Below are 20,748 nucleotides of genomic sequence, written 5' to 3'. Positions count from 1 at the left end.
TATGTTGTGCAGTTATATGTATGTATAATAGGTTCCATGTGAGATGCATGTCCCTAATGCATCAGTTCACAGGCTGCGCCCCTGGGCAGAGGGGACACAATATTCTCCTTTTGTCCGCCCTCCCCCCACCTTTGTAATCCCCACAGTAAACATCGGCAGGCTCCGGCCACCTGTGGCTTTTGTAATGTATATGAACCTATATAGAAATGGACTATAACGCCAAAAAATTCAACTAATTATATTATAGTATCAAAATTATTTGCTCTTTATTAGTACAGGTGCAAAACAAGTACATTAAAAAGTACAATCAATATGATCAGGGAACAGAGATGACATAGAGGAATGGAATCGCCGCACATATATGGTGAGTATAATGGTAAAAGGATAAATAATCCCAAGTCTACATGGAAACCCATGCCCATGCTGCAAAATCTCACATATGGCCATCTATTAAGGTTACTGCCAAAGGGCATAGGGAATTCGTACAAAAACTTCCATAAAATGCTGTGTGCAAAAGAGTATGGAAGAAAAAATAGTTAGCCACCAAGCTTACCCATAGAGGAGATAAATGTGCGGAGTGTCCAGTCCCCAGAGCCCCTACGCACGTTTCGCGCTGGGCTTCATCGGGGGGCGTATATGGTGCTGTTGAATGTGCGGGGGATAAAATATGTATAGCACAGGTGTCTGAAATTAGCATCGCCGCGGGAGGATGTGAGCGCATGAGAGGTGGGCCCCAGTCGCGGAACGTCACTTCCGGCCGTCATAACCTGTGGGAGGGACAAGGAGAGATGCCACTCTCCTGACGTCATTGTCCCGCCCCAGGTAGTGCTGACACCTTCCGGGACGCCCGCTCACGACGGGACCAGCCGCGCATGCGCAACCCCGCGGCGGCCATTTCTGGTATTGGCAAAGAGAAGGGCAAGTTACGATGGAATAACACGGCCTACAGAGAGGCACGGATAGAAAGGAAAAGGAAGCGAAATAAGTGAAGAGGGAGGGAAGAGAAGTTCGACACTGATACCAATGGCCATATAAAGCCGCAATCTTCCACAAACACAATTAGCGTAGTTCTCAAAACCCACACAAAGTATGTTTAACAGCCATTGTGATTTACAGAAGAAAAAGCAGTAATGTACATATAACAAGAAAAAAGTCTAGATATATACAATTATAACTATTTATGTAAAAGGCACCATACAATGATATCCAGATATCTCAATTGTATATAAAATATTGAAATAGTATGATGATAATCAAAGCACTCATTTTCTCATATATAATATATGTATGTCTGGCCTGCCTCTTTTCTATTGGCCGGCCCTCTGTATCTGTGTGATATTTTCTGTGTCCTGTGAGTAAAGTGTTGTCAGACTGGAAATACGTGGAGCAACAGTGATCTTTTATATGCGCCCATGTAACCAAGGAATTCCAGCCAGCGTCATTCATTCAGACTCCAGCCAACGCAGAGCGGACCTCCGAAAACACGGGGTGGTACTGAAAGAGGTACCCCAGCTTGGTAGACCCCGTTACACTTCTCCCACCTGCTCTCTCTCTCTCTGCTTCTCCTCACTGCTGTCGACATATCTCCCAATCCTGGACCCCCACAGCTAATATCTCCCATTATTACCCCCCTCTATCGCCCCCAACCCAATATAAACACCCGAAATCTTGCCCACCTCAAATTCGTGCCCTTGACGCCCACCACCCTGCTCCCTCTCTCTGGAATGTCCGCTCCATCTGCAATAAGCTCCACGTGATTCATGACCTCTTTACCTCTCATAATTTTTCCTTCCTTGGCCTCACTGAAACATGGCTGACACCCTCCAACACAGCCTTTCCCGCTGCGCTATGTTACAACGCCCTCCACTTCACCCACACTCCTCGCCCTGACAACAGACAAGGTGGAGGATTGGGCCTTCTCTTTCTTCCAACTGCACCTTTAACCTAGTCCTACCTCTACCCTCCCTTTTCCTCCCCACTTTTGAAGTCCACTCTGTTCGCATCTACTCCCCCTCCAACCTGTTAGGGACGGCGGAACGCACTAAATATAAATAATAGGAAGTGCGTTCGCCGCCCGGGGTCCACCGTGCAGTAGGTGTAACAACCGCTGCTGAGTAATGGCAAACTCGCTATATGGCGGTATACTGCGCTCGGGTTAAACGTCACCCGAGGTACGCAGAGCAGACTCTGTTAAACTCACAGAGGCGCTTTAGTATAAGTAAAGCATAATCGCCGAGCCTGTTAGCTTCACAGGTCTCAGCTGGCGTGCACACATGGTATATGGTCACAGGACACGGCCCAAGGCAGAGGTCGGTGTCCGTCTTGACCTACCATGTGTGCGGCGTCGCTACCGCGGACGCTGGTAAGTGCTGCTAACTGCAGCGTGGCGGTAACTACTGCTGCTGTACGACAGTGCCATGAGGCATAACACTATCAGACGCTACTGTAGCGGTGCGGTATGCACTGTGGCGTATGGCTTGCCACTGACTGGTGCTGACTATAACTCTAATTCCCTAACCACATATGTAATATCAGATGGAAGGGGTTTCTAATGAGTCAGTCACCAGAATCATACATCCGTCACCATTCACACATAGCAAGTATAGATAAACATGAGAACCATAAGGAGTATACAGTCCAAATTGTATAAAAATATATAGATTTTATTAAACACATATGCCACAAACAACATTAAATGTATAACAAACAGGATCAGGTAATGAAGGCTAGGTCATCAGTTAAATATACATATAAAATGCCCAAGTGCTATTCACAATGAAACTTAACGCCATGGGAATTAGTACTATAAATACATGCCAGTATAAAGTGAAAATTTACCAAAGTTGGAACTGGTCAAAGTAGATTTAATTAGTAAAGTGCACCAAGTGCTTACCCATAAGCGATACAGTTTAGGACCACAGCCACCCACCACCGACGCGCGTTTCGCTGCTCTTTTTCAAGGTGCACACTTTGTGCAGCTGCAGGAATCCGACGCCTAACATTACCCCCCCTCCTAGGGCCCCCCTCTGAGCCTCGCTACGCTCAAAGGCCGCGATCAGGAGCGGAGCGTGGATGTTCTCCACTGGCTCCCAGGTCCGGGCCTCTGTGCCATGACCCTTCCAGTCCACCAAATAAAACTTTTTGCCACGCACAATCCTGCGTCCCACAATGGCGTTAACCTCAAACTCATCCGAAGACAAGTCTGATGACCCGGCAGATGACTCAGAGAACCGGGCCATGTGAACAGGTTTGAGAAGGGACAAGTGGAAAACGTCAGAAATGGCTAAATGTGGAAGAAGAGCCAGGCGGTAGACCACAGAGCTGATTCGCTCGAGAACCTTAAAAGGTCCGATGTATCGCGGTGCGAATTTGGTGGACTCGGCCCGCAGATTGATGTTTTGAGCAGAGAGCCACACCATGTCACCACGGGAAAAGGTTGGAGCGGGTCGCCGATGTGTGTCGGCGGATGCCCTCATTCTTTCTTTAGAGGCACGAATAGCATCCTGAGTGCGATTCCAAATGTCACGAGCCTCCACTGCCCAGTCTGCCACCCTGGAGTCAACGGAGGACACTGGCATCGGGACAGGGACGCGTGGATGTTGGCCGTAATTTAGAAGGAACGGCGTCTGACCAGTGGAATCACCCACTGCATTATTCAGGGCAAATTCAGCCCATGGTAGCAAGGATGCCCAGTCATCCTGCCTGGCAGAGACGAAATGCCGCAGGTACGTGACCAAGGTTTGGTTGGCTCTCTCAAAAAAGCCGTTCGTCTCGGGATGGTAAGCAGAGGACAGGTTTAGCTCAATGAAGAGTAGGCTGCAGAGCTCCCTCCAAAATCGGGACGCGAACTGGGGACCTCGATCACTAACAATTTTGTCCGGCATGCCATGCAGACGGATTACATGTTTTATGAACAGTGTGGCAAGATCACAAGCGGAAGGCAACCGTGCGAGTGGCACCAGAATGCACCATTTTAGAAAAATGGTCGGTGACCACCCAGATGACCGTACTGCCACCAAACTTGGGCAGGCCAACCACAAAATCCATGCCAACCATCTCCCAAGGTCTATCTGCCACCGGCAGAGGATACAATAACCCAGCCGGCCTCTGTCTAGAGGACCTGTTTCGTGCACATGAGATGCATGCTTGTATGTATTCCTTAGTGTCTCGAGCCATGTGCGGCCACCAATACGACCTTGCCAGGAGTTATGTGGTCCACTTATTGCCAAAGTGACCACCCACCCTGGACGCGTGGGCCCAGGCGAGAACCTCCGGCTGTAGCTGAGGAGGCACAAAGGTCTTGCCCGGTGGCACTGACTCGAGAGCAACTGGAGCCACAGTCGTAAAGCTCTCCGAAGAAAGAATTAGCCGTGGCTCAGCCTCCCCTTCCTCCGCTGAGACCACCGAGCACGAGAGAGCATCCGCACGGACGTTCTTCTCTCCAGAGAGATAGTGCAAGGTGAAGCGGAAGCGGGAGAAGAGCGACCACATAGCTTGACGAGAGTTCAAGCGCTGGGCCGTTTGTAAATAGACCAGATTTTTATGGTCCGTATACACCTGGAAGGAAAACCGGGCTCCCTCCAGGAGATGTCTCCACTCGGAAATGGTCAACTTCATTGCTAGCAGCTCCCTGTCCCCGATGGAGTAATTCTTCTCCGCCGGTGAGAAGGTCTTAGAGAAGAAGCAGGGATGCTTCCGACCTTGAGCATCCTTCTGTAAAAGGAATGCTCCTGCACCGACGGAAGAGGCATCTACCTCCAGGATTAACGGTTTATCCACATTGGGACGGTGTAAGATGGAAGCGCCAGCAAAATGGTATTTTAGAGACGAGAAGGCCTTGGAGATCTGTTCAGCGTTACGATTAGCTCTATTCTTTGTGAGAGCATCCAAAGGAGCTACCAGTTTGGAGAAGTGAGGTATGAACTGGCGGTAATAGTTGACGAACCCTAGGAAGCGCTGCACCGCTTTGAGTGAGTGTGGTTCCTGCCAGTCAATTACTGCTTGCAGTTTGGCCGGATCCATAGCCAACCCCTGGGCCGAGATAATGTAGCCCAGGAACGGCAAGGACTCCTGCTCAAACTGGCACTTCTCCTGCTTGGCGAAAAGAGAGTTCGAATACCCTGCAGACGTCTCTCCAGTGGGAGGTCAAATCTGGTGAGAAGATGAGGATGTCATCCAGATAGACCACCACCGAAGTGGAGAGCATATCGCGGAAGACGTCGTTGACAAAATCCTGGAAGATAGCAGGCGCATTACAAAGGCCGAAGGGCATGACCAGATATTCGTAGTTGCCATCCCTGGTATTAAAGGCTGTGTTCCACTCGTCTCCTTCGCGAATGCGGATCAGGTTGTACGCCCCCCGTAGATCTAATTTCGTAAAGATCCGGGCCCCTCGCAACCTGTCAAATAGCTCAGAGATCAATGCGAGAGGGTATTTGTTTTTAACTGTTATGGCGTTGAGACCTCTGTAATCAATGCAGGGACGTAACTCTCCGCTCTTCTTCTGCACGAAGAAGAACCCTGCACCAGCCGGCGACACCGACTTTCTGATAAAACCTCTAGCCAGGTTCTCCCGGATATATTGAGACATAGCCTCTGTCTCAGGGAGTGATAGTGGATACACACAGCCTCTAGGAGGTTCCGTGCCTGGCAGACGATCTATCGGGCAATCGTAAGGACGGTGCGGTGGGAGGGTCTCCGCAGATTTTTTAGAGAAGACGTCCGCGTACTGGTGGTAAGGTTGTAAGGTTAAGGAAACGCAGAGAGATCCGTGGGCACTTCAGTGGAAGCTACCTGAACACTGCCCCTCAGGCACCTTCCCTCACAGTCCTTGCTCCAACCCAGTATATTCCCCGAAGCCCAATCCATATGAGGAGAAGGACCTGTGCACGTGACCCCCGATTTCCACTGGAAGATCGTCTAGTGGGCATGCCCAGTAGTGCGGTGAGAGGACTTAGCCTCTGGAGTGGTTTCCTGCAAAGCAGGTTGCGCTACCATTGCTGGTCCAGAGGTGGCAGCAACATCCAGACCCAGAGAGCTGGTCTGAGCAGGGCGCCTGGATCGCTGAGATTGCTGTGCAGGTCCCTGAGCGGTCGGAAAGGAATGGGAGACTGCTGGATGCATGGCTCTGGATTCCTGCTGTGCAGCTGCAGGAATCCAACATCTAACACAACCTCCAACTTGCCATCATATACTGACCTCCAGGCCAGACCACTGCCTTTATTAACCAATTCTCCGCCTGGCTTCTCTCTGCTAACATTACCACATCATCATGGGTGACTTCAACATCCCCATCGGCAGCCTCCAATCTCCTGTCCCTTACTTCATCTTTTTGGACTTACTCAGTGGTCCTCCTCAGCCACCCAAAAAGATGGACACACATTAGACCTGGTCTTCACCCGTCTCTGCTCCCTATCTAACTTCACAACCTCCCCTCTCCCTCTACCTCACCACCATCTACACAGTTTTTCATCCTTGTCCTCCTCAGCTGTCACCCATGTCCAGCAACATGCGCACCTCCACAGAAACCTCACATATATAGACACTCGCACACTCTAACTCTATTCTACCACTGTAGAATAGTTTCTACAATGACACTCTTGCATCAGCCATCGACTCAGTCGCCCCTGTCATGCATAGCAGAGTGCGACGAATCAGTAGACAACCCTGGCACAATTACATCGCTAAAAAGCTTCGGCAAGTGTCCAGAATTGCAGAACGGTGTTGCAAGAAAACGCGTTCACAAGATGACTCCACTGCACTCAAACAAGCAACACTTGCATTCAAATCAGATCTCACCTCTGCTAAACAGGCCTACTTTACATCCCCTGTATCTTCCTTATCCCACAACCCCAAACAGTTGTTCAATACTTTTAACTTCCTCCTCCACCCACCACTGCCCCCCTCCGACTTCCCTAATCTCTGCCAAGGACTTTGCCACACACTTCAAAAACAACATAGACCAAACAAGGCAACCCCTTTGTATGCCACAACCCCTTTGTATGCCAGACCAATGTCCTAGCACCATAATTTCCCTCTCCAAAATCACTGAAGGAGAGCTTGCTCATCTTCTCTCCAAATCACAACTTATCACTTGTGCACTTGACCCCATCCCATCCCAACTTCTCCCCAACCTCAGCACTACACTAATCCCATCCCTAACCCATCTCTTCAATCTATCACTAACTTCTGATCCCTACCCCTTTGCTTTCAAACTTGCCACAATCACACCTATACTCAAAAAGCCATCCCTTGACTTGAGCAATATGTCCAGCTATCGCCCCATATCTTTGCTCCCATTTGCTTCCTGACTCCTTGAGCAGCATGTCCATGCTGATCTTTCCATCTAACTCTCTTCGACAACCTACAATCTGGCTTCTGTCCCCACCATTCGACTGAGACTGCTCTGACCAAAATTACTAATGACCTACTTACAGCCAAAGCTAACAGACAATTCTCTAATCTCCTCCTTCTAGACCTGTCACCTGCCTTCGACACAGTCAACCACTGCCTCCTACTACAGATTCTCTCTTCCTTTGTGTCAAAAACCTCACCCTATCCTGGATCTCCTCATACCATACCAACCGCACATTTAGCATTTCCGGAGATGACCGGAGGAGATGCGGCCGTGGGCGGACCTGACCGGAGGAGCTATGCATCCCTCCGCAGCTCCAGGAAATGCTAGTTTGAAACTAGCCTAACACTGACCTACAAAACCATCCATAGCCTTTCTCCTCCGTATATTTCTGAACTAATCTCTCAATATCTTCCCTCACGTAATCCGCGCTGCTCCCAATACCTCCTTCTCTCCTCCACGCTTATGCGCTCCTCACCCAATTGTCTCCAAGACTTCTCTCGAATATCACACATCCTCTAGAATTCTGTTCCCCAACATGTCCGGTTATCCACCACATTTGGATCCTTCAAATGGAACCTGAAAACCCACCTCCTTCAAAAAAGCTTACAACCTTTAATGACCACATGGCCACCTCAGCACCATCAGAGCTATGGCAACCTCCGACCTACTGTCTCCTTCTCAATAATCCTGTAGAATGTAAGCCTGCAAGGGCAGGGTCCTCTTCCCTCTGTATCAGTCTGTCATTGTTAGTTTTGTACACTGTAATTGATATTTGTATTTTGATGTAACCCCGTCTCATGTACAGCACCATTGTCAATGCAACTCTCTTCTGCCACTCTTGACACACTGATAGCAACAACACAGACGAAATGCTAGCACAGGCTTCCAGTATCCGTTGTTTCAGATGTTGCACATCTTGTATCATCAAGCATTGACAATTGCCTTCAGATGACCACAAAGATAAAAGTCTAAGGAGGTCAGATCGGGAGACCTTTTATTTAGGTGTACCCATATAAATGGCCCACCCTGTATAAATACAGTGAGTAAGAAAAGTATTCAGACCCCTTTAACTTTTTCACTTTTTGTTTCATTGCAGCAAATTGGTAAATTAAAAAAGTTCATTTTTTTCTCATTAATGTACACTCTGCACCCCATCTTGATTGAAAAAAGACAGAAATGTAGAAATTTTTGCAAATTTCTTAAAAAAGAAAAATTGAAATATCACATGGTCATAAGTTTTCAGACCCTTTGCTCAGTATTGAGTAGAAACACCTTTTGAGTTAGTACAGCCATGAGTCTTCTTGGGAATGATGCAACAAGTTTTTCACCCCTGGATTTGGGGATCCTCTGCCATTCTTCCTTGCAGATCCTCTCCAGTTTCGTCAGGTTGGATGGTGAACGTTGGTGGACATCCATTTTCAGGTCTCTCCAGAGATGCTCAATTGGGTTTAGGTCAGGGCTCTGGCTGGGCCAGTCAAGAATGGTCACAGAGTTGTTCTGAAGCCACTCCTTTGTTATTTTAGCTGTGTGCTTTGGGTCATTGTCTTGTTGGAAGGTGAACCTTCGGCCAAGTCTGAGGTCCAGAGCACTCTGGAAGAGGTTTTCATCCAGATATATCTGTACTTGGTTACATTCACATTTCCGTCATTGGCAACCAGATATCCTGTCCCTGCAGCTGAAAAACACCCCCACAGCATGATGTTGCCACCACCATTTTTCACTGTTGGGATTGTATTGGGCAGGTGATGAGCAGTGCCTGGTTTTCTCCACACATACCACTTAGAATTATCGCCAAAAAGTTCTATCTTCGTCTCATCAGACCAGAGAATCTTATTTCTCATAGTCTGGGAGTCCTTCATGTGTTTTTTAGCAAAATTTATGCGGACTTTCATATGCATTGAGGAGAGGCTTCCGTCGGGCCACTCTGTCATAAAGGCCCGACTGGTGGAGGGCTGCAGTGATAGTTGACTTTGTGGAACTTTCTCCCATCTGCCTACTGCATCTGTGGAGCTCAGCCACAGTGATATTGGGGTTCTTCTTTACCTCTCTCACCAAGGCTCTTCTCCCATGATTGCTCAGCTTGGCTGGACGGCCATGTCTAGGAACACTTCTGGTGGTCCCAAATGTCTTCCATTTAAGGATTATGGAGTAGAACCATCTCAACGAGGATCACAAGGAAATGGACAGCATGTGACTTAAATATATGAGTGTCTGAGCAAAGGGTCTGAATACTTATGACCATGTGATATTTCAGTTTTTCTTTTTTATTACATTTGCAAAAATTGCGACATTTCTGTTTTTTTTCAGTCAAGATGGGGTGCAGAGAAAAAAAATGAACTTTTTTGAATTTACCAAATTGCTGCAATGAAACAAAGAGTGAAAAATTTAAAGGGCTCTAAATACTTTCCGTACCCACTGTATATAAAACCGATAAATCACTTAAACCATCACAGTATAAACACAATACATACATAGTGAACTGTCTTAATCTCGAGCACTCAGTGTGTACACCTTCACAGGGTATGCTTCAACAGTAAATACCTGAATTTGTTATGCAGACGTCCAACACCGGGTTAAACAGCTTCCTGAACCAGCAAATCTTCTGATGCAGAGTCAGATAAAGTTCACAATCAATTCCAGTAATATTCCTCAGCCAGAATCTTGATGCACAGGAATCCTCAGTCTCTATCAGTTTATATGCAATTCTTAGTAACAATAGTGTCCTTGAATAGGCTGCGATAACTTTCTAGCTATCCCTAGCTAACTGCACAGTCGGTGACCGGCCACACTTCTCTGTTTACTCACAGGAGTCATTTTCCTGGAATCACACGGTCTCAACAGGAATCCTTCAAGCTCTGGATTCTTCTGTCCTCACCAGCACGCAGCTTCACTTCATCAACCCGGGAAAATCTCTGAGAGTTCATTTTCTGTTTCTAGAGTTTTCTTGTCTATTACTCAAAGGTGACCTCCGGAGGCTGGACAAAACTACTGAATCAACATTGTTTAGAATAGAAAACATCAGAATTAAATTACTGGATCATCATTATTTATGATAGAAAACACCAACATACTACAATTACAGAGAGAAACGAGTTAGTGGAAGTCATGACAAGGCACTGACAGCCCTGCTGAATCTGGGACGGTTGGTAACTATAATATAGTAATATGTCGGCCCTCCTTCTTCTCAGTGACAGCCATAAGAACCATCCATGAAGTCTTTCAGCTTTTTACACCACAACCCCAGACACGGCTCAAAGAGTTGACTGTTCTTCTATTAAAGAAGGTCCACAAGTCCTCACTAGGGTTTAAGTCCATTGAGGATGGGGCCAGGTCATTATTCTACATCTTTAACCCCTTCACACCCAAGCCTGTTTTTGCCTTCGTGACCGGGCCAATTTTTTCAATTCTGACCAGTGTCACTTTATGAGGTCATAACTCTAGAACACTTCAACGGATCCTGCTGATTCTGACAATGTTTTCTCGTGCCATATTGTACTTCATGATGGTGGTACAGTTTCTTAGATATGAACTGCGCTTATTTATTAAAAAAATCGAAATTTTGTGAAAATTTAGAAAATTTTGCAATTTTCAAACTTTTAATTTTTATGCCCTTAAATCAGAGAGTGATATCGCACAAAATAGTTAATAAATAACATTTCCCACATGTCTAGTTTACATCTGCACAATTTTGGAAGCATAATTTTTTATTTTTTAGGACGTTATAAGGGTTAAAAGTTGACCAGCGGATTTCTCATTTTTACAACAAAATTTACAACACCATTTTTTTGGGGACCACCTCACATTTGAAGTGAGTTTGGGGGGTCAATATGACAGAAAATATCCAAAAGTGACACCATTCTAAAAACTTCACCTCTCAATGTACTCAAAACCACATTCAAGAAGTTTATTAACCCTTCAGGTGCTTCACATGAATGAATGGAATGTGGAAGGAAAAAATAAACATTTAACTTTTCTTCACAAACATTTTAATTCAGAACCATTTTTTTTTTATTTTCACAAGTGTAAAAAGAGAAAATGAACCACAAATTTTTTTGTGCAATTTCTCCCGAATACGCCGATACCCCGTATGTGGGGCTAAACCACTGTTTGAGCACACGGCAGAGCTCAGAACGGAAGGAGCGCCGTTTGACTTTTTCAATGCAGAATTGGCTAGAATTGAGATCGGATGCCATGTCGCATTTGGAGAGCCCCTGATGTACCTAAACAGTGGAAACCCCCCAAAAGAGACCCCATTTTAGAAACTAGACCCCTTAAAGAACTTATCTAGATGTGTTGTGAACACTTTGAACCCCCAAGTGCTTCACAGAAGTTTATAACGTAGAGCCATGAAAATAAAAAATCATTTTTTTTCCACAAAATGACCTTTTAGCCCCCAATTTTTATTTTCCCAAGGGTAACAGGAGAAATTGGACCCCAAAAGTTGTTGTCCAATTTGTCCTGAGTACGCTGATACCCCATATGTGGAAGAAAACTACTGTTTGGGCACACGGTGGGGCTCGGAAGGGAAGTAGTGACGTTCTGGAATGCAGACTTTGATGGAATGGTCTGCGGGTGTCATGTCGCATTTGCAGAGCCCCTGATGTACCTAAACAGTGGAAACACCCACAAATGACACCATTTTGGAAACTAGACCCCCCAATGAAGTTATCTAGATGTGTGGTGAGCACTTTGAACCCCAAGTGTTTCACTAAAGTTTATAATGTAGAGCCGTGAAAATAAAAAAAATCATTTTTTTTCCACAAAAATGATCTTTTAGCCCCCAATTTTTATTTTCACAAGGGTAACAGGAGAAATTGGACCCTAAGAGTTGTTTTCCAATTTGTCCTGAGTACGCTGGTACCCCATATGTGGGAGAAAACTACTGTTTGGGCACATGTCGGGGCTCGGAAGGGAAGTAGTGACGTTCTGAAATGCAGACTTTGATGGAATGGTCTGCGGGCGTCATGTTGCTTTTACAGAGCCCCTGATGTACCTAAACAGTGGAAACCCCCAATTCTAATTCCAACCCCGACCCCACCACACCCCTAACCCTAATCTCAGCCCTAACCATAACCCTAACCACAAACCTAACACCAACACACCCATAACCCTAGCCCTAACCCTAGCCCTAGCCCTAGCCCTAACCCTAACCTGCGTGCCTGCTTTTTTTTTTCTTTACTTTTTTTTTTTCTTTTTGTGACAAGATCGCTGCCCGGCGATCTGACTCATAGTAACGCCACTTCTCCTCTGATCTCACACTGACATATGATCAGAGGAGAAGCAGCGTTACTGTGTGACAAGATCGCTGCCTGGCACAGCTGTGCCAGGCAGCGATCAGCTGTGCCAGGCAGCGATCTAGTCACACAGTAACGTTGCTTCTCCTCTGATCATATGTCAGTGTGAGATCAGAGGAGAAGTCGCATTACAATGAGTGAGATTGCCGGGAAACAAGCAGCTTTCCCAGCGAGCGCTCTCATTGGCTGCTGTGACGCTGACGTCATCAGGACCTGAACCAATCAGGTCTTGATGACGTCGGGGGTCCCAGGATGCATTGTGCACCGGGATCCCAGCGTTATAAGGTATGTGGGGGTCCCGGGGGAAGAGAAGACTGAGAGGAGACTTAATAGCTGTCTACAAATATCTAAAGGGCTGTCACATTGTAGAAGGATCAACTTTATTCTCATTTGCACAAGGAAAGACTAGAAGCAATGGGATGAAACTGAATGGGAGGAGACACAGATTAGATATTAGAAAAAACTTTTTTAGGGTGATCAATGAGTGGAACAGGCTGCCACGAGAAGTGGTGAGTTCTCCTTCAATGGAAGTCTTCAAACAGAGGCTGGACAGACATCTGACTGGGATGATTTAGCGAATCCTGCTTTGAGCAGGGGGTTGGACCAGATGGCCCAGGAGGTCCCTTCCAACTCTACGATTCTATGATTCTATGATTCTATGACAGTAGATAAACTTCGGCGCTGCACAAAGCCCAGCAAGCGCCAACGTTTATCTACTGTGGGCGGTCGGGAAGCGGTTAATCAGTCTCCTGGCCCTGATCAGTGGACACTTTGATGCTGCAATGGAGCCTTGTCTTGCAGAACAATCTTGGTTTTCTGGAGGGACACAAATTTTTTCTCGCTCCACTTCAGGAAAAACGTGTCTTGTAGTAACCGGCAGTAGTGATGTGAGGTGATTTTGATTCACCTTCAACCCAAAAAAGGCCCAACGAGCTCCTCTAATAATCCCTTCCATAGCAGTGCTGAACTCCACATCGCTGACATATAAAGAGAAGTGGAGGTTTGTGCCTGTTACTGAACCAGCCCGTGCCCATCCTCTTTTGCTCCATCCAGAGTCGCTCTCATCTCATCAGTACCTAAAACCAGGGCGTGATCTATCAGATATTCCTTGGCCTTGTCCTGATGTTTCCAATTCTGTGTCTTGCTCAGTGGTGATCCGACTCAGCCTCCTCATCTTAGTCATCTTCCTCAGTGGTGGACGGGATCGACCTCCTCACCTCGGCTGTGTCTCCGAGCAATGAACACCTTGTACTTCTGACCTCCAGGTAGGCTGCAGCACTGGAATATGACAGCATTGCAGGATAATGGCTCATGGTGGTTTTACCTCTGGTTTTTCTCGTATCTTTGGCAGTTTTTCTGTGTTTTTTTTTCTCTCATGGTTTTTGCATATTTTTTGTTGCTATTATTCATTCTTGTCTTGACTATTGCAACTCTATACTAATCAGTCACTGTACATACTGGTAACATATGGCCATGATGGAGCGGCGGGATTATTTATCCCAGGTGTGCGGTATTGATAATTACATTGAGCTTTGTATGATGAGTTCAGTAATGGGATGGCAGTAATATTCAGACTCTACGTTGTGTTAATATACAGTCATAGTATGGCGGCATTATTTTACCATTGTGTAGCAAGGCTTTTGGTAATATTGATATTGGGTTTCGTTCAGTTATTGTGCAGTGTGTCATGACGATATTTATTATGTGGTAACTGTATGTCTGATTTATTTACCAGTGTTACTTAGAAGATTATTTTATAGCGCAGCATGGTGGCTCAGTGGTTAGCATTGCAGCCTTGCAGCGCTGGAGTCCTGGGCTCAAATCCCACCAAGGACAACATCTGCAAGTTGTTTGTATGTTCTCCGCGAGTTTCTCTCCCACATTCCAAAGACATACTGATAGGGAATTTAGATTGTGAGCCCCATCGGGGACAGTGATGATGTCTGTAAAGTGCTGTGGAATATGTTGGAGCTATATAAAGATTATTGTTGTGTTTTCAGTGAGATTTATGTGCTGTTCTTGTTCAACTTTTAAAGGGACCAACATTAATTTTCTAGACTCTAGTAATGTGACTGGCGCCAGAGTATCTGGCCAACATGTGAATGCAGGAGGTCCAAGACCTGGGGCCCATAGGACTCATAACACCCCCGAACCTCAGATATTTCCAGGTCCCACATATACACTGGAGTTACAGAGATAGCTCTGTAGTTCTATCTTACACTACTCACCGACACACTGCGGGGAAGGCTGCCACTCATTATCTGTCCGGGGGCTTGTACACCGGGTCCACATGTATGATATCAGACGATATCCATCCTGACAGCGCATGTATAGATCTTCATCCTTATTATAAAACTCCTTCCCTGCCGGGATCACCCCCTCACCGTCCGGACGCCGACACTGAGCTGTAATATAAGAAGCATAATCACTGGACGGACGATGGTGATTGTCCACCTCCCGGAGTCCATGCGTGATCTCATCCCTCCACCACATTACCGGAGCCGCCAGCTTCAGCCTCATAGTGGAGAAAACCCAAACACGTGCGGTGTACGAGCCTAGTGGGATCGGGTTCAGTTGCTGCGTAGTGATATTTAAGCTACTACTATAAGCTGTATTTTATAGGGCAGTGTCCTGCATGCGGGTTGTGTCATGTCCTCTATGTTCAGCACTTTTTTTGTTTTGTGCTGATGTTGTCACGATGTTAGCATACTCTTGACATGGTATTACATGGGTATTATTGGTACTATTTAGTGCATATATGTATTTTCTGTATACATGGCACTTCTCGCCACACTACGAGGCTGTGTTGGTTCTTCCAGGAGCGCTCAGTTACTGCAGACAGCATGTGCGGTATATTGGATTCTGGGGTCTACTGCAATGTAATTAATTTTGCTTGACTATTGTACTTATTTTTTGTGTATCCAGGTGATCACATGGTTTCTCTGGTTTAGACCCTCTTCCTATTGTGGGTATATGGCCGGGAACACACACAGCGAGATACGGCCGAGTCTCGCAGGTTAAAACCAAGCTCTGGCACCGGCACTCCGGAGCGGAGCGTGCAGCCGCACAGCAATACATGGAGACTCGGCCGTATCTCACTGTAGTGTGACTCCGGCCTATATATGAACTTCTAGCACATGTTTTCTTGCAGGTTGCTGGTCCATATAGGGCTGCTGCATCTTTTGTATATTATCTATTGTATATAGGAGCAGGGCACATGCGGTTTGTTCCTTACCACTGTTTTTAGATGTTTTTATGCAGTGTTCTCAATAAAACTTTTTCTATCCACAAATTACTATTGTGGTGTGCATTCATCATAGTGGTCTTCTTTTTCCTTGTTCTGGTTGTTACTACGTTTGACCATTGAATTGCACCCACATAATTACTCTGTATGATTAGCAGTGCGCCCGTTTAATGGTGGTTGGCCCTATTAGGAGCCTAGTGGGATCTGTTTGTATGTCACATGTGTGACTATTTTTTAAGTGCCTTTAATGTTTTGTGCTTGTCTTCTTATGTCTAATATAAAGTTTGATCGATTTTTCGCTATTTCCTGCCTTGGGTGATCCCCTGATTGTGGCCTACTTCTTTTTCTCTTACTGCTACATCCCTGAGCAATGTTGCATGGTGGTACGGATATATAGCATCGTAAGACGCACCATGTTTCACGGTCAGCCGGCGTGCACACGTGTACCGGTCTATGGAGTGGTGTCTGTTTTATGCTGCAGGTTTACAGTGTATTCTAAAACAATGTTTATATGTTGGAAGCAGCAGAGTCTTAGATTTGCTTTTTTTGCTCTTTTTTATTTCTGTAGTTTTGGTTTATCCAAGGGGGCGGTATAATTGTGAGCTACAGACTTGTGGCTGGTGACAGGTGTGATGGAGACGTTACGATCCTTCTAGAATACTGACACTCTGATGGCGGGATGCTGGAGAGAATCTGTAGCTCACGGACCGTTACTGGTCACTATTGCCGTCTCTGCTCTGTGATGACGATCTCCACGTTGCCTCCTCACTTCCCATGTTTTGTGCTCAGTGTAATGGCTGTCAGAGTGGGGTCACTAGGAAATCAGAGGAAGTCGGATTTCTTCCTCCTCCCGGACAAAGATTTTATTGTAAAGTTAATAAGGAAGAGGGAGGAGCTTCCTACTACACATGAAGTGAGGGGGAGGGGCTTGCTACTGCACATGTAGGAGGGGGAGGAGCTTCCTACTGCACATGTATGAAGGGGTGGAGCTTTCTGCTGCATATGGAGGGGAGGGAGGAGCTTCTCACTGTATATGGAGGGAGAGGGAGGAGCTTTCTACTGCATATGTATGAAGAGGGAGGAGCTTCCTAGTGCACATGGAGGGAGAGGGAAGAGCTTCCTACTGCATATGTATGAAGAGGGAGGAGCTTCCTACTGCACCTGGAGGGAGAGGGAGGAGCTTCCTACTGCACATGGAGGGAGAGTGAAGAGCTTCCTACTGCAGATGGATGGAGAGAGGAGTTCTTACTGCACATATATGAAGTGGGAGGAGCTTCCTACTGCATATGTAGGGAGGGGGAGGAGCTTCCCACTGTATATAGAGGGAGAGGGAGGAGCTTCCTACTGCACATGCTCACTGGCTTCTGCTCCATTTTGTCACAGGATTCCTCAGTATAACAAAATAACAGCCGCCTTAATCTTATATTCAATAGCAATTTCATCCCTGGACAAAACCAGTGTGATTTGCTAAGTGAAAGCATTTAGGAATGTATTTATAATGACCTTTCTGTCTCTGTTTTTCTATTCTCTAGAAAACCCCTTTAAGAGATCTGTAGGAGCTACTCACCGGTACACCTCGGAGAAGGATCCCACTGATGACCAGTCTGCCCATTTATACATATGATGGTCTCCTGTGACGGATAATATCCAGTCGCACATTGTACGGTCAGAGAGTCACTCACATTATAAAACTCCAGCTCTGCCGGGATCATTCCTTCACCAGCCGGACGCCGACACCGACCTGCAAAATAAGAAGTCACCATGACTGGACCGCAGACGATGAGGTGTCGGTGAATGTGACCACAAGTCTACGACCTGGTGGATAGGTCTTCAAATGAAGATTGTGCACAGGAAGAACTATCTGGTCATATCAGGCTGGATGAAACCTAATGACCGGTGAGGGCTAGAGCCGTCCATAACACCACAGTCTGGGGGAGGAAACACTATGAGCTCCATGGATAAATGATGATAGTGCTCTGAGCATTGGGGTGACAGGGAGGACCATATTGTCACCATTGGGGTGAGGGGACTCACAAAGTTCTCAGCTAGTAACATTTGTCCCAATCTGCCAGGGGATGATGCCGTTTGTAGGTGAAACATTTCATTTATTTCTGACCTTAGAACAAACATTACAACATAAATCTTATGGATAATTCAGACGATATATGGAGCAAACACTTGTAGGTTTTACTTCGGATGGAGCCGGTGTTGCGGTGGACAGAAGCCCGGGAATTGGATCTGTTTCCCGTATCGGGCTTTGTGTAAACCATAGATAGTATCGGGCAGATCATGACTCCATAGTAGGAATGAACCCACTAAACCATTCCTGAACTTTTCTGGAAGTTCACATTATAACAATAATTACCGCTTTGTGTTTGATGAAATTGGTCGTATTTTATACTTTCACCAGGTATCGAGCAGGTTTAGGACATGCAGGATCCACGGAATCATTACTCTACATTATGTAGACATTTTAGAGGGGCTTTCAAGGACATATATTAGACATCAAGCGAGAGGACAAAATACCCTATCTCTACACTTGAGAAAGGTCCACATTTGGACCAAAATGTTGCACATGGGCCAATAATACTACATCCACTTTCCATGTTGGAGTGCTGCCTTCATTTTTCTGGACTATCTGTACCCTAGAGATACAAAACATGTTGTTTATCAACAACAACTTGATGAAAATTTAAAAAAAGATTTTTAAAAGATTTTGCTCCTCCGATTTCAGCACTTTATCCCTGACTGGTCTGCTGGAATCAGCATCCAGTAAGGGGTGTCACATGACAGCTGCAGCCAATCAGTGGCAGCTGATCGGCTGTAGTTTTCATATATCAGCTAAGCAGCAGAAACATTGTTTCTTGTGCTCCAAAACAAATGTGAATGTAACAGCCAACGATTGGCTGCAGCACTAAGTGCAGAGGAGCGGTGCAGACCAGTAGGTATCTTTTCTTTGCATGTTTGAACATTCCATTAGCCCAGTGATCCAGCAGCAATACTTTGGGTTGTTCTTCCAATCGGAGATTGCTATAGGACTCGGAGTTTAACAATCAGGTCTTGCTGCTCAACACGGCTTTCCATGGGGGCTATAGGTGGAGTCTGGATAGGACTTCCTGGCTCTGTCACCACGTGTCTGGCCACATCACAGGAGGCGCGTCTGGATGATGTCCTAATCAAGTGACTCTCAGTGGTGTCATCCTGAAATTCAATTGTGTGAAATTTGAAATCGGAACTAGCAGGAGTCATTTTGTGTGATGGGGGAATCCCTCTATGCACATGATATCAGCTAGGAGATGACTATGTGATCAGGATGGTGGGCTAGATTTTTAAGCCATGAATATATTGTTACCCCACTCTGAATCTGCTGTGCAGTCTGATATCCCAAGTCCAGTAGTTATCTGATCGATGGGTGCACTTATTTTAAAGACATTTGCTGCCTGGCTACTATGATAAACTAGTGCAGGTGTGGTTTAATGTTTTATATTATTTTGCAAGGTGACTTTCTTCTGCGCAAAAATCGAAGCCTAAAGTTAGAAAGGTGCTATTTGCTTCAAAAAGTTAGTGGACTCATAAGAAGTCATGCAAAAATAAAGAGCCAGAAAAAATGTCTCTCTCCAAGATCTGAGAGCTGTTATTAGGCAAGAGGTACAGTCACCTTGGTCTACACTAAACCTCTGTCTAAGTCTGGGCCATCAACCTGCTTCTAAAAGCCCCAAAACCCAAGAAGTATCGGATTCTGACTCCAACTCAGACTCTGCTTTTTCAAACAAATCCTCCTCCGAGGAAGAGGAGAATTCAGCCAATCTGCCAAAGGAAAACGTAAGAGGATAAAAATTATTATTTCACTTGAGATGACATTGAAATCCGGCTTCTACGAGAGGAAGCTGGTTGTTCAAAGAGAAATAAGAGAACAATGAGGAAGACACAGATCAACAATGAGAGACCCAAGATTGAGGTCTTGGTATTAAAAGTGGTTAAGATGTCCTTACAGATTGGCGGATGCCCCCCACCTATGAGAGCCCATGGAAACAAAGATGGACAGGCCCTTTCACAGAAACTGGGAGACATCAGCTGCCTTTTTAAAGCCAAATATTGTGTAATGTAGCTATATCTTTCTTTATTTGGTTGGAACAACTTGAATCTAATCTGCAAGAGAAAATGTCAAGAGGAAGAATTCTACAAAATGTTCTTATGTTTAAATAGGCCCCAGAAATTTTAGCAGATGCCTCGGCTGAACCTGCCCATATTACTGCCTGCTCCGCTACCTTATCAAATGCATCTAGATGTCTTTGGCTCAGACACTGGTAGGTGATATAACTTCCAAGTCCAGATAGTGCAGCATACAGTGCCTTGCAAAAATATTCGGCCCCCTGGAACTTTTCTACCTTTTTCCACATATCATGCTTCAAACATAAAGATACCAAATGTAAATTTTTTGTGAAGAATCAACAAGTGGGACACAATTGTGACGTTGAATGAAATTTATTGGTTATTTTAAATTGTTGTGGAAATTCAAAAACTGAAAAGTGGGGCGTGCAATATTATTCAGTCCCTTTAACTTAATACCTTGTTGCGCCACCTTTTGCTGCGGTTACAGCTGCAAGTTGCTTGGGGGATGTCTCTATCAGTTTTGTACATCGGGAGACTGAAATTCTCGCCCATTCTTCCTTGGCAAACAGCTCGCGCTCAGTGAGGTTGGATGGAGATCGTTTGTGAGCAGCAGTTTTCAGCTCTTTCCAGATTCTCGATTGGATTCAGGTCTGGACTGTGACTTGGCCATTCTAACACCTGGATATGTTTATTTGTGAACCATTCCATTGTAGATTTTGCTTTATGTTTGGGATCATTGT

General features: G+C 45.7%; 1 protein-coding gene across 1 annotated transcript in view; it reads right to left on the bottom strand.

Moving 5' to 3' along the window:
- Window positions 1-20,748, bottom strand: part of LOC141074884 (receptor-type tyrosine-protein phosphatase T-like) — a 336,227-nt gene that overhangs the window by 282,108 nt on the left and 33,371 nt on the right. Inside the window, exons 2-3 of the mRNA XM_073562192.1 lie at window positions 17,463-17,636; window positions 14,880-15,056 (exon numbers count right to left, since the gene is read on the bottom strand). Coding sequence (XP_073418293.1) covers window positions 14,880-15,056; window positions 17,463-17,636 — 351 coding nt within the window. The remainder of the gene's footprint in view (window positions 1-14,879; window positions 15,057-17,462; window positions 17,637-20,748) is intronic.

The sequence above is a fragment of the Dendrobates tinctorius genome, unplaced genomic scaffold (genome assembly GCF_039654945.1).
Source record: "Dendrobates tinctorius isolate UK_male_01 unplaced genomic scaffold, ASM3965494v1 ptg000342l, whole genome shotgun sequence".
NCBI classification, from domain to species: domain Eukaryota; kingdom Metazoa; phylum Chordata; class Amphibia; order Anura; family Dendrobatidae; genus Dendrobates; species Dendrobates tinctorius.
The sequence above is the reverse complement of the archived record's forward strand: the minus strand, read 5'-3'. Positions and strand labels throughout refer to the sequence as shown.